General features: G+C 39.8%; 1 protein-coding gene, 1 long non-coding RNA gene and 1 pseudogene across 5 annotated transcripts in view; 1 reads left to right on the forward strand and 2 right to left on the reverse strand.

The window, feature by feature from the left end:
* ecel1 (endothelin converting enzyme-like 1) overlaps positions 1 to 14,196 on the forward strand; it is a 123,506-nt gene that overhangs the window by 68,680 nt on the left and 40,630 nt on the right. For all 3 annotated transcript variants that reach the window (XR_011960888.1, XR_011960889.1, XM_072572515.1), the window contains exons 6-8: positions 1,482 to 1,704; positions 1,815 to 1,913; positions 2,697 to 2,771. Coding sequence is in view for 1 of the 3 variants with exons in the window: in XM_072572515.1 (XP_072428616.1) it covers positions 1,482 to 1,704; positions 1,815 to 1,913; positions 2,697 to 2,771 (397 nt within the window). In the remaining 2 variants the exon portion in view is untranslated. The remainder of the gene's footprint in view (positions 1 to 1,481; positions 1,705 to 1,814; positions 1,914 to 2,696; positions 2,772 to 14,196) is intronic.
* LOC140478901 (uncharacterized) overlaps positions 1 to 14,196 on the reverse strand; it is a 53,446-nt gene that overhangs the window by 25,885 nt on the left and 13,365 nt on the right. The window contains exon 3 of one of the 2 annotated variants that reach the window (XR_011960891.1): positions 7,924 to 8,052. The exons of the other annotated variant lie outside the window; for it this stretch is intronic. This is a non-coding gene — a long non-coding RNA (uncharacterized lncRNA). Of the gene's footprint in view, positions 1 to 7,923; positions 8,053 to 14,196 lie in introns of those variants that run through there. 2 annotated transcript variants of the gene reach the window in all.
* On the reverse strand, positions 6,306 to 6,388 carry LOC140479219 (U4 spliceosomal RNA; annotated as a pseudogene).

Below are 14,196 nucleotides of genomic sequence, written 5' to 3' on the forward strand. Positions count from 1 at the left end.
GGCTGGACAGTTAATTTGGAGGGCCTGGGGGCAATGATGTGGAACAGTCATAGGCTGGAAACTCCTCTACTGGGTGACAAGTGGTTGCTGCTGAATATTGATAGACAGTGGTACAGCTTCCCACTCCCCACTACCACCAGCACCACATCCAGGAATGTGCAGCCAACTGAAAAATCCTGAATGGCTTAAAGTATCCTTAAATACTTCAATTGTCTACCTACTGCTAGCGGGCAATGAGCGCTGCAACCAACCATCCCAGAGCTGGCAGCACAAAGTCTGCATGCAACCATCTCTGTTCATTGGCTTAATGGGGCCTTAATGTTCTGGCCCTATGATCAAACCTGGGTTGTCCTCATCCCAATGCCTCAGTTACCTACCAGATAAACTCACTGAGCCAGTTTGGACTTTGTATTTTTAAGATGAAACTGAGGAAATCCTTGTATTGGGATCAAAAATAAGTCCCCTGTTTCTCACTAAAGAGTGGAGCTGGAACTAAATACCCAAAAGTTTCAACTGACAGATGGAGTTTAATTCAGATAAATGCGAGGTGCCGCATTTTGGGAAAGCAAATCTTAGCAGGACTTATACACTTAATGGTAAGGTTCTAGGGAGTGTTGCTGAACAAAGAGACCTTGAAGTGCAGGTTCATAGCTCCTTGAAAGTGGAGTTGCAGGTAGATAGGATAGTGAAGAAGGCATTTGGTATCCTTTCCTTTATTGGTCAGAGTATTGAGTACAGGAGTTGGGAGGTCATGTTGCGGCTGTACAGGACATAGGTTAGGCCACTGTTGGAATATTGCATGCAATTCTGATCGCCTTCCTATCAGAAAGATATTGTGAAACTTGAAAGGGTTCAGAAAAGATTTACAAGGATGTTGCCAGGGTTGGAGGATTTGAGCTATAGGGAGAGGCTGAACAGGCTGGGGCTGTTTTCCCTGGAGTGTAGGAGGCTGAGAGGTGACCTTATAGAGATTTACAAAATTATGAGGGGCATGGATAGGAAAAATAGGCAAAGTCTTTTTTCCTGGGGTCGGGGAGTCCAGAACTAGAGGGCATAGGTTTATGGTGAGAGGGGAAAGATATAAAAGAGACCTACGGGGCAACTTTTTCACACAGAGGGTGGTACATGTATGAAATGAGCTGCCAGAGGAAGTGGTGGAGGCTGGTGCAATTGCAACATTTAAGAGACATTTGGATGGGTATATGAATAGGTTTGGACGGATATGGACTGGGTGCTGGCAGGTGGGACTAGATTGGGTTGGGATATCTGGTCAGCATGGACGGGTTGGACCAAAGGGTCTGCTTCCATACTGTACATCTCTATGACTCTATAACTGTGTGTCGATCTATATAGTTAATAATGCTACTCTTATAAAATATTGATAAGTCTGAGTGAATATTCCTAACTTAATAGTGTAGGTATGAATAGTTTGTAGAACATATTCTTTGATCTGTAACTATTATATTCTTTTACATTTTCAGAGTACTGCATAATTACATGATTTGGCGCATTGTAGTTGCTCTGAGTGAACATCTTTCCACGCCATTCAGAGATGCTATTCATGAGTTCTCTAAAGAATTAGATGGCACAGAGAAACAGATTGATCTGGATAAAATGTGCTTAAACCAAGCCAACAAACAATTTGGGATGGCGCTGGGAGCTCTTTTTGTTGAAGAATACTTCTCATCTTCCAGCAAAATAAAAGTAAGCTTCTTTATCTATTAAGATTCTGACAGCAGAATAATTTTATGCTTTTGAATTACCATGCAAATAAGCTATCAGTTATAGAACTATGGTTATTTTTATTCTGAAAGGTACAACAACTAGTTAAAGACATTAAGCATGCATTTGATCGTCAACTGGATGAATTAGATTGGATGGATGAAGAGACAAAAGAAGCAGCAAGAGCAAAGGTCTGTTGCAGTAATCCTACTGAAATATCATTAAGCAGCACTAAATAATATTGGGTTTTTATATCGGATTTTTCTTCATGTAATTAGCTTTGACATGAAACGCAGTCTAAGATCAATGATAATACATCAGTCCTCATCCCCTTCTCTAATTAGATTACAACTGTACATTGTCAGTTTGACTTATTTGCATGTGAAAAAGAAAGAATTTACATTGTACAATACCCTATCATATCTCTTGGTGAGGTCCCAAAGTGCTTCACATAGAATAAACTACATTGTGCAATTACCCTCGTTACATGGGTGCACTCCCTCTGAAGGGTTCAGTATTGCTCAGATAAGTTCAATGCTATTTGTAAACACAGCATGAGTTTGATGGATTCGATCTGACCTCAAACAACAGAAAAGTCAATATTCACATATTAGATTGAACTTAAAATAGCATTTTAGTAAGTGGCACACCTTAGAAATAATGCATAATAGACTCATATTACAAAGCAACAGAGCATTAACAATGACAAGAATAGTGCTCAAACACTAACAATGCAGTTTGAACTCCATGAAGTGTTTATACCTTAGATTATATTTCCAAGCCTATTATTCTGCACAGTAAGTGCTATTTTAAGTTTTTGCCCACATGATTAATAAGATAGCAGTTCATGGAAGGCTGTTAAAATCAAATTGTGATTTTTACAGCAGCACTTCTGGGAATTATTTCCCTGCATGATATATGAAAGCTGAAATGTCTCTGAATATTATCATCTAATGTCCTTTTATTGTTTGCAGCTTCAGTATATGATGGTCATGATTGGATATCCAGACTTTTTATTAATAACGAATGCCGTTGATAATGAATATGGTGTAAGTATTTCCAAGAAAAATGACTATTATTAGTACCCTGATGTCGTTGAGTTAGTTTAATTGAAAATATCAGATTGTCAGACTACATTAATTTGAAGATGGTTGCAAAGTTAATGATTAACAACACATAATGCAACATTAACATTATAAAGAAGGTCCAGCAATATTCACTTCACATCCAATATACAAATTTTCAATATTTGGGTACAATGGTATGTATACTGTGTTTGATCTGGATGTAAATTTGCTCACTGAGCTGGAAGGTTCATTTTCAGACATTTCTTCACCATGGTAGGTAACACCATCAGTGAGCCTCCAATGAAGCTTCAGCGGAGGTTCACTGATGATGTTATCTAACATGTTGATGAAACATCTGAAAATGAACTTTCCAGCTCAGTGAGCAAACGTACATCCAGAACCTCAACCTGAGCTACACATCTTCTCAAAACTAGGTAACAGTGTTTGATGTTAAGATGCTTGAAAGATGGACAGTTATAACATAACTTTGCCTGATTTGGATAGAAAAGACTAGAGTATGTTCTCCTAAGAAATAAAAATGTGCAATAATTATATCATAAAATGTGGACTTTGTTCACTATGGGAGCCCAATGTAACTTCAAAAAAATCATTACAGGGAGAGTGGGAATGCTAACACTTATAGAAACTATTGAGGATTGGAGAAAGTCCTTTCCCAACCCTGCAAAACAAAGTCAATAAAATAAAACCAACAACTGCAAAATCAAGTTGCTATGATAATGTATATTAGTCTGCACCTAACACGTATTAACCCTCTGATAACATCAGGTTAGAGCAAATTTCTGGAATCTATAATTAGTATAGAATTATTAAGTGTACAGAAATGGATTAACCAAAAAAGACCAATACGCATCCTCAGAGAAGGCAAGTTTGTGGCTATGGGTTGTACGGTGGCTCAGTGTTTAGCATGCTACCTCAAAGCACCAGGGACCCAGGTTCGATTCTAGCCTCAGGCGAATGTCTGTGTGGAGCTTGCACATTCTCCCCGTGCCTGCGTGGGTTTCCTCCCACAATCCAAAGATGTGCAGGTTAGGTGAATTGGCTACACTAAAATTACCCATAGTGCTAGGTCTGGGTGGGTCACTCTTTGGAGGGTTGGTATGGACTGGTTGGGCAGAAGGGCCTGTTTCCACACTGTAGGGAATCTAATCAAACAAGTATTTATTCAGCAAATACAAATCCCCAAGTCAAATGATCTCCTTATTTTCTGAGTTTAAGGAAAATAGTCCATGACGTAATCTGTAGGGGAGACAATCCTCATAAATGTGAGGCATTGATTGTCTCTTTTCACAAGTGTACAAAGGGTTTGTAGGAGGCTGCAGTGGTGAAGGGTGGTTGCAGAGTCTTGACTTGTCCTGAATCTGTTTTGTCATGGACTACTTTTACTGTGGTAGCTTAAATTTTGACATTCAAAAGATGGGGTTTGTCACATTCTACTTGTCAGTGACTTGCCTTGTTTAAAACATAGAACATTACAGCACAGTACAGGCCATTTCACCCTCAAGTTGCACCAACCTGTGGAACCATTCTGAAGCCAGTCTAACCTACACTATTACATATTCATCCATATGTTTATCCAATGACTATTTAAATGCCCTTAAAGTTGGTGAGTCTACTACTCTTGCAGGCAGGACATTCCAGGCCCTTACGACTGAGTAAAGAAACTGCCTCTGACATCTGTCCTGTATCTATCACCCCTCAATTTAAAGCTTTCTCCCCTCATGCTAGCCATCACCATCCAAACAAAAAGACTCCCACTATCCACCCTATACAACCCTCTGACTATCTTAGATGTTTCAATTAAGTTATCTCTCAACCTTCTTCTAACAAAAACAGCCTTTCCTCATAATACCTTCCCTCCATATCAGGCAACATCCTAGTAAATCTCCTTTGAACCATTTCCAAAGCTCCCACACCCTTCCTGTAATGCAGGGACCAGAACTGTACACAATACTCCAAGTGCGGACGCACCAAAGTTTTGTACAGATGCAACGTAACCTCATGGCTCCAAAACTCAATCCCTCTACCAATAAAAGTTAACACACCGTATGCCTCCTTAACACCCTTATCACCCTGCATGCTAACTTGTAGGGATTATGTACAAGGACACCGAGATCTCTTTGCTCATTGACACCACCAAGAATCTTACCATTACCGCAATATTCTTCATTCCTGTTGCTCCTTCCAAAGTGAATGCCCTCACAATTTTCCACACTAACCTCCATTTGCCACCTCTCGGCCCAGCTCTGCAGCTTATCTATGTCCTTCTGTAACCTGCAACATCCTTCATCACTATCCACAACTTCACCAACTTGAGTGTCATCTGCAAATTTACTAACCCATCTTTCTACGGCCTCACCTAGGTCATTATAAAAATGACAAACAGCAGTGGATCTAAAACAGATCCTTACAACATACTACTCGTAACTGAACTCCAGGATGAACATTTCCCATCAACCACCACCCTCTGTCTTCTTTCAGCTAGCTAATTTCTGGTCCAAACCACTAAATCACCCTCAATCCCATGCCTCTGTATTTTGTGCAATAGCCTACCATGGGGAACTTTATCAAATGCCTTATTGAGATCCATATACACCACATCAACCACTTTACCCTCATCTGCCTGTTTGGTCACCATCTCAAAGACCTCAATCAGGCTTTGAGGCTCGACCTTCACAAAATTATGTTGACTATTCCTCTCAAATTATTTCTTTGCAGATGATTATAAATTCTACATCGTATAACCTTTTCAACACTTTACCCACAACCTAAGTAAGGCTCACTGGTCTATAATTACCAGGGTTGTGTCTACTCCCCTTCTTGAACAAGGGGACAACATTTGCTATCCTCCAGTCTTCTGGCACTATTCCTGTAGACAATGACGACATAAAGATCAAAGCCAAAGGCTCTGCAATCTCCTCCCTGGCTTCCCAGAGAATCTTAGGGTAAATCCCATCTGGCCCAGGGGTCTTATCTATTTTCATACTTTCCAAAATTACTAACACCTCCTCCTTGTGAACCTCAATCTCATCTGGTAGCCTGAATCCCAGTATTCCCCTTGACAGTATTGTCTTTTTCCAGTGTGAATACTGACAGAAAATATTCATTTAGCGCTTTTCCCTGTCTCCCTGGACTCGACACACAACTTCCCACTACTATCCTTGATTGGTCCTAATCTTTCTCTCGTCATTCTTTTATTCCTGGTATACCTATAGAAAGCTTTAGGGTTTTCCTTGATCCTCACTGCCAATGACACCACATGGCCCCTCCTGGCTCGTCTTGGCTCTCTCTTTTTAGGTCTTTCCTGGTTAACTTATAACTCTTAAGCGCCCTAACTGAGCCTTCACATCTCTTCCTAACATGTGCATTCTTCTTTTTCTTGACAAGAGATTCAACTTCTTTAGTAAATTACAGCTCCCTCGCTCAACCACTTCCTCCCTGCCTGACAGGTACATACTTATCAAGGACCCAGAGTAGGAACAAACAGGTCTGGATGCAAGTCTTCAGGAAAACTTTTCAATAAGCAATAATCGCACCTCGGTTAAACCTCATCGGCTACAATACTGCCACTGCGCAAAGCATTCCTGAAGAAGGGCTGATGCCCGAAACGTCGATTTTCCTGTTCCTTGGATGCTTCCTGACCTGCTGCGCTTTTCCAGCAACACATTTTCAGCTCTGATCTCCAGCATCTGCACTCCTCACTTTCTCCTTTAGGAAAACTGGCAACAGAAATTACCAAGAGGTACATGGATTTAAGCTTGAAAGCTTAAAATATGGAATTGCTATTAAATCTGGAAGTCAATTTCCATTCATATCGATACCTTAAGATACCAATTTAAATCTTCCTATTAATTTGCATTTAACAGTTACATGGACAAACAATTTAAGAATGTTAGTCAGGCTTTCACTGTGGCAAAAGCAAATTACTGCGGATGCTGGAATCTGAAACCAAAAAAGAAAATGCCGGAAAATCTTTGACAAAGGGTCAGTTAGACTCAAAACGTCAGCTCTTTTCTCCCCTTACAGAGGCTGCCAGACCTGCTGAGATTTTCCAGCATTTTCTCTTTTGGTTTCACTGTGGCATATTTGCATGTAGTGGAAGCTACATGTTAAAGTACAGGGCCTTATTCCTTTGAACTGAAAAGCAACCACCGCTCTCTTGTTCATCCTCAGGACAATGCTTTGACCAATCAACCTGCCTGGGTCAAATTTAAACAGAGTTTGGCAATTAACAATCTAAATGGTGCATTCTCGATGGGAATGACACAACCAGCGTCTAATTACCAACTACAGCACACTCAGCATTATATAGCCAGAAAACTATCATTCCCTCTAAAATTGGTGTTCTTGCGACATGTCCCAATCAGGACAAGACAAAAAGCTTCTACAAAATGTATTTTTCAGCAAGTTCTATACTAGCAAATGACTATTAGGAATGATTTTATTGCAGTATAGAACTTAATTAGTAAAGAGAAATATGGTTGTCTTGCAACCACCAGGACTGAAACAGAAGAAAACCAACTTAAAACAACAATTTAGAACATTAAAGGCAGATGTTGATTAGATTATGGCTAGGCAGTTAGAACAGTCAACTGACTAAATTCAAACAAGTTGCTCTGGTCAGGGCACTGCCTTGAAAATGAAGCAAAGATTGGTTGTTTCCATCGCACCTCTTGCTAAGATAAGGGCTTAGTAGGAACATATTCTTTTTAACTACAAAAATCAGGATCTTGTGATTCATGCATGCTAGATGCTAATTATATTGTGACCCTAATGATAATCTTAAATTGGTTTCCAGTGCAATTCTTAGCAGTCAGGATTCAGTAAATGCTGTCCACAGCAAAATCACATCTAACATTGTGTACACTGTTTTAGAATTTTAGAAACATGAGTTGATTGCAGCAGGTTGACTGTTCAGAGTCAAAGGGGCATACTGCCTGATATGGCTTGAGAGGTGATTTGGACATGTAGCCTGCACATATGGCATTTACACTGGGTGTGAAACTCATAAGTTACTCATTTTTGTGGCAAGCAGTATCTTTTTGGCTTGAGAGTAGCATCCTCAGTGGGGAAAAAAAAGCACTTGTCGTGTTACCTGCAAAGTAGCAATGTGGAACTTTCTTTATACGTAATTATTTGCAGTCACATAACATGATGTCTCATCCTGGCAGTGGAGGAGTGGATGGCTTTGGTCGAGACTTCAGTAGAAATGGCATTGGAATGTCATGTGATTATGGAGATACCTCTGGTGGAGGAATGAGAAATTCAGGGAGGGAAAATTCACATAGCTACGCTGCAATAAACATAGTGGTAAACATAGCAATAAACAAACAAACAAACAAACAGTCTGCCTACCACATGAGTAACATAATACAAGGTTCAGCACTGGCGCAATGCCAAATAGGCTGTAGGATCCAATGACTGATGGACCATATCAAACATGTCCCTTTGACAATCTGCTGACCTTGTTCAACAAGCCCAAGCTGGTAAACCGAGAAGTACACAACATCAGACACAAGTCTGATGTTGAACATCATTTTATAATTAACCCTGACAAGACTAATAATTGAACAGGAATCCAATTTATCAGCTGCAATTGCAGTGATCCATCCATTCCTTCAACAAAAGGTAGCCACGATATGTAGCACTTCACAAACTTGTGATTTCAAACAAACCTGTTTGACTATAACCTGATGTCATGTAATTCTTGACTTCATCAAAAGGATGTCAACTGGTAGATCTTGCCCAGGAAGGCAGCTCCACATGGGGCACCAAGGTGGGCAGTAGATAGATTAAACATGGAGTGACAGGTGAGGTACAGCATGAATGGTTTCATCTGTCATACAAACATAGAAACAAGGAATAAGAGTAGGCCTGTCAGGCCCTTCACCTGCACCACCACTCAATAAGAACATGGTTGATTGGATTCAAATGTTAACTCTATGTTCCTGCCTCTCCTCAATAATGTTTCATCCCCTTAGTATCCACCTCTGCCATAGAAATATTTAAACATTCTGCATCCATTGCCTTTTGAGGAAGGGAATTTCAAAGATTCACAACCCTCTGAAAGAAAGAATGCTTCCTCATCTCTGTTTTAACTGGGCACCCCTTATTTTTAAATCATGACCTGTAGTTCTTGAATTTCCCATAAAAGGAAATTTCCTTTCCATATCAAAACAGTCAAATATCCCTAGCATCTTATGCTTCAAATAAGTCACCTCTGACTCTTCTAAACTCCAGATGATACAGGCCTTGCCTGTCTAACCTTTCCTCATGAGGCTATCAACTCATTCCAGGCATTAGTCCAGTAAATCTTCTCTGAACTACTTCCACGTTAATATCCAGAACCGCACACATTATTCCAGATGTGGTCTTACCAGTGCCCTGTATCACTGAAACATAACATCCCTACTTCCTTTTCAGTTCCTCTCACAATAAAACATAAACTTTTATCAGCATTCATGATTACTGTGAATTATGAACCAGGGCACTCAGCTCTCTGTTAGAGATCTGCAACCTTTCACCATTTAAATAATATACTTTTTAAAATTCTTCCTGCCATTTGAACAATTTCATACTATCTCAGATTGTCCTTCATTTACTCGATTTATACGCATTAGCATAACTTATCATATCCCTTATGTACAATTCATAGCACACTTCATTACCTATTGTTGTGTCATCAAATTTAGCAGCTATACCTTTCATCCCTTCAACCATTTATCAAAATAATTTATATAAATTATAAAGAGTTGAGGCCCCTACACTGACCCTATGGCTCACTACTTGTGGCATCCTACCCATTTATTCTGACTCTTTGCTTGCTATTAACAAGCCAATCTTCAATCTAGGCTAATATTACCCCAACACCATGAGCTTTTATTTTCCACAATAACCTTTGATGTGGCTCTTTATCAATTGCCTTCTGGCAATCTAAGTATAATACATCCTCTGGTTCTCCTTTATCCACAGCGCAAATTATTTCTTCAGAAAGCTCCAATAAATGAATTAACCATGATTTCCCTTTAATAAATTTATATTGGCCCTGCATTATTACCTTCTACTTATCCAAGTGCTCTGTTATAATGTATTTAATAACAGCTTCTATCATTTCTCTATGACAGATATTAAGCTCATTGACCTGTAGTTTCCTGCTTTCTGCTTCCTTCCATTTTGGAATAAATGAGTTATATTAGCTAATATCTAATTCAATTCACCTGCCACCTCTATCTTCATTGCTAATTTTCAGACTCATTTTCAAAATAAAAAACATTTTATTTGCTTGTTTCTTTTTTCAATATCTGAAGAAACTTTTCCTATCTGTTTTTATCTTTTTACTTAATTTGTATTCTTACTTTTTCCTCCTTATTAATTTTTTGTCATTCTTTGTTTTTTTTTAATATTCTGTCCAATCTTCCGACCTGCCACCTATCATTAAACAATTATATGACTTTTCTTTGAGTTTAATGCTATCTTTGACTTTTTTACTTAACCATGGATGGCAGGTTTATCCCTTCAAATTTTTCCCTATCCGTTGGAATGTATTCTGTGCATTCTAGAATATCCCCTTAAACATTTGCTATTGACTCTCTTTTGATCTTTCCCTTAACCTAGATGGCCAGTTCACTTCTGCTGTAATTGCTTTTGTTTAAATTCAAAATGGTAGTCTTGGATCCACACTCCTCTCACTGGTCATCCTTGGTCATTTGTATATTTGTTGAACAACATTGGGACAAATATTGAATTCTGTGATAGTGATTTGTTCACTTTTCTACAGGCATTTTCCTCTTGACCGTAGTAGAGTCTAAGTCAACTATTGTGAAGGAGTATTTCAACCCAGATTGGTAGCTGTCTGGACAGCTTCAGGAATAGGACAGTATACCACATTGTCATAAAGTTATATGAATAACAAGTTATATGCATAACAAGGTATATGTGACCATTCACTCCAAGATCCCTTACCACCACTATGCTTCTCAGAATCCTCCCATTAATATGTGTTTTTGTCGTGTTTGTCCTTCCCAAATACAGCACTTCACAATTGCCATTTGTCTACCTGACCAGTCTACTGGCATTTTCCAATAGTTTACAACTTTACTCTTCACTATCTATGAGTCCAGAATCAGTGGCCACAGTCTAAGGGTGGAGGGGTGGGCCATTTGGGATTGAAATAAGAATAAATATTTTCACCTGTTCTCTGCTACAGAGCAGTGAGGCCAAAACATTGAATGCTTTCAAGAAGAGGTTAGATCAAAAGAGTTTGGGGAAAAAGTGAAACAGGGTACTGAGTTGTTGATCAGCCATGATCCTATCAAATGTTGCTGTAGGCTCTAAGGGCTAGATAAATTACTCTTACTCCTATTTTCTATGTTCCTGTTGACAACTCCTTCCATCACTTTACTAATTGTTCAGAGTAGAGAGATGGGTCAGTAATTCGACAGATATGATATGTTCTGCTTTTTTGTATAGGACATACCTGAACAATTTTCCACATTGTTAGGTAGATGTCAGTATTGTAGTCGAACTGGAATGGCTTGGTAAGGGTTAAGTGAGGGAAGTTTTGAAGTATGTCTTCAGTGCTATAGCTGAAGTACTGTCAGGGTTCATAACTCTTGTAGCACATTGCACATTTAACATTTCTTGATATCGTGCCAAGTGAATCAAAATGGCTGAGGACTAGGATTTGGGATACTGGGAACTTCTGGAAGAGGCTGAGGTGAATCTTACATTTGGTACTCCTGACTTGAAAATTGTTGCAAATGCTTCAGCTTTAACTTTTGCATTATTGTGTTGCATGTTTTTCGAGCCTCCTCCTCCAGTGATTTGTCTAGCTGTTCAGTATCATTCAAAGTGGATGTGGTGAGACTGAAGAATTTAAATCTGATCCGTTGGTTTGGAATCACCTTAATTCTATCTGTCTGTTCCTACTTATGCAGTTTTGCGTGCGGGTTGTCTTGTTTTATGGCTTAACCAGGTTGACATCTCAATTCTTGGTGAGCCTGGCGCTGCTCCTTGCACACTCTCCTGCACAATAACTTGACTAGGGTTGGTTTCCTGGCTTGATAGCAATGGTGGAGAAGAGACTGTTAGATTGCAGGGTGTGGTTGAATACAATCCTGCTGCTGATGGCTCACAGCACCTCATGGATGCCCAGTCTTAAATTGCTAGATCTGTTTGAAATCTATCCCATTTAGCACAGTGATAGTGTCACACAACAGAACGGAGGTTATTCTCAGTGTGAAGACAGGACTTCACCTTCACAAGGTCACCACACAATGTGGGGTAGCCACTCCTACCGAAGCCATTACAGACAGATATATTTCCAGCAGGCAGATCGATGGGGATGAGGTCAAACATGCTTCCTTCTCTTGTAGATTCCCTCATCACCTACCACTCTCAGTCAAGTAGCTGCATCCTTTAGAACTCCACCAACTCCCACACATTCCCATATATTCTGTGCCATTGCTATCCTCAGTGCTTTCTCCAGGTGGTGTTGAACATGTAAAAGTTCTGATTCATCAGCCAATGAGGAGGACAGTGCATGGTAATCAGCAGGAGATTTCCTTGCCCATATTTCAAAAGAAGCCATGAGACTGCTTGGTGTCCAGAATGTATGTGGATTGTATACCACTGTGCTGCCATCTCCAATGGGACAGCTCATTTCAGATGATAATGATGGTGTCTGGGGACATTGTTTGTAACATCTGATTCCATGAGTCTGACTATGTCAGGCTGTTACTTGACCTGCCTGTGAGACAACTCTCCCAAATTCTGCACAATCCCTAGATGTTCATTAGAAAGACTTTGTAGGTTGAACAGGATTGAGTTTGTTATTGTTGGTTCTGGTAACTAGGCTAATGCTGGATGGTCCACCTGGTTTTATTCATTTGAGATGTTTGAATGGTTTTCATGCAACTGATTGGCTTGCTAGACCATTTCAGAAGGTAGTTTAGAGACAGCCACATTGGCTGTAGTTCAGGAATCATGCTTGGGTCAAACTAACAATCCAGTACTGAGGTCACAACTATATAAGCAGCGGTGCAGTCATGGTGAGGTGTCAGGAGAAGTAATAGTAGAGTCACAGTGAGATGCTGTGGGATTACAGTTGGAGCAGCTTTGTGGTCACAGTTGAGCAATGGGGTCACTGAAGTAATAGGAAGCATATAGTGCGAGCAATGGGAGAGATTACAGTGGGAGCAATGGGGGTGTTCAGAGTAGGAGCAATGGGGTGGGGAATCACAGTAGAACCAATTGGGTCACAGCAGTAGCAGCAGTGATCTTAGATCACAGTGCAAAATCCAAGGAGGTTATGATGGGATACTGGGGTCACATTGGGAGCAATGGTGGGAGATCCCAGCAGGAGCAATGGGGTCACAGAGTGTTGAATGTGGACACATTGGAGGCAACAATGGGGTCACGGTGGAAGTGACAGGGTCACAGTATGAGTAATGAGGTCATAGTGGAAGCAGTGATGGGGTCACAGCAGGGACAATAGGGTTACATGGTGTAATCGGTTCACATAGGGGTACCAGGTCACAATGGATGTAACAGCTGTAAAGAGTGAGGAGTGGTTCAGAAAGATGGGCTCCTTTCTAAATAAAGACAAAATATATCAAATGATGATGTCAAAGGAAAATGATTGACTGCTGGGTATTTCTTTTTGTTTGCTTCTAAACTAGAGTATTTGTTTGAATTTGTAGTTCAGAAATTAAAAGTTTATTTCAAACGTAATCAATCAGGAAGGAGATTATGTTAAGACAGGGAGACAGATAGCCAAACAAATCAGCCTCTCAGTCTCTCGACTTTCGTATTCACAACTCAACAAATATTGTGAATAAATAATTTCAGACACTGATTTTGTATCTCAAACAAGATAGCTAACTATTATTAAACACATAATAATTTTAACAGAGGAAAGATAAACAACTTAAGCTGATTAATGTCTATATTTTCAGCCCCCATTTACACAAAAGACAGATGGACAAACAAACACAATTAAGGGATAAATAAAAGAAAATAACAAAACTGGGCCGATAACTTAAATGCCTTTTATGATGCATTGTTTCACAATCATAAATGTGAACTCATTGGTTGCTTTTCTGAAACTGCCCATTAAGATCACCTTCTCAGCTCACCCAGGTGAAGGCAGCAATAGACTTATCTCAACTTTCTACTCATTGGGCTCCTGGAAGCGCATGTAGTAGATTAGATAGGGAGTTTTCAAATCGTCACAGTGTCTTAGTAGCAGCCAAAAACTATCTTCACAGTTTTGGTTCTGCTCTGATTGAGGCTTCAGGAAGAAACAATTAAAGTTCAACAATTACCATTTACTTGAACATTAGGTCTCTTCCAGACTTATTGGAACCAATTCCCAGGTACTGACCTTGTT

Source organism: Chiloscyllium punctatum, chromosome 6, assembly GCF_047496795.1.
Source record: "Chiloscyllium punctatum isolate Juve2018m chromosome 6, sChiPun1.3, whole genome shotgun sequence".
NCBI classification, from domain to species: domain Eukaryota; kingdom Metazoa; phylum Chordata; class Chondrichthyes; order Orectolobiformes; family Hemiscylliidae; genus Chiloscyllium; species Chiloscyllium punctatum.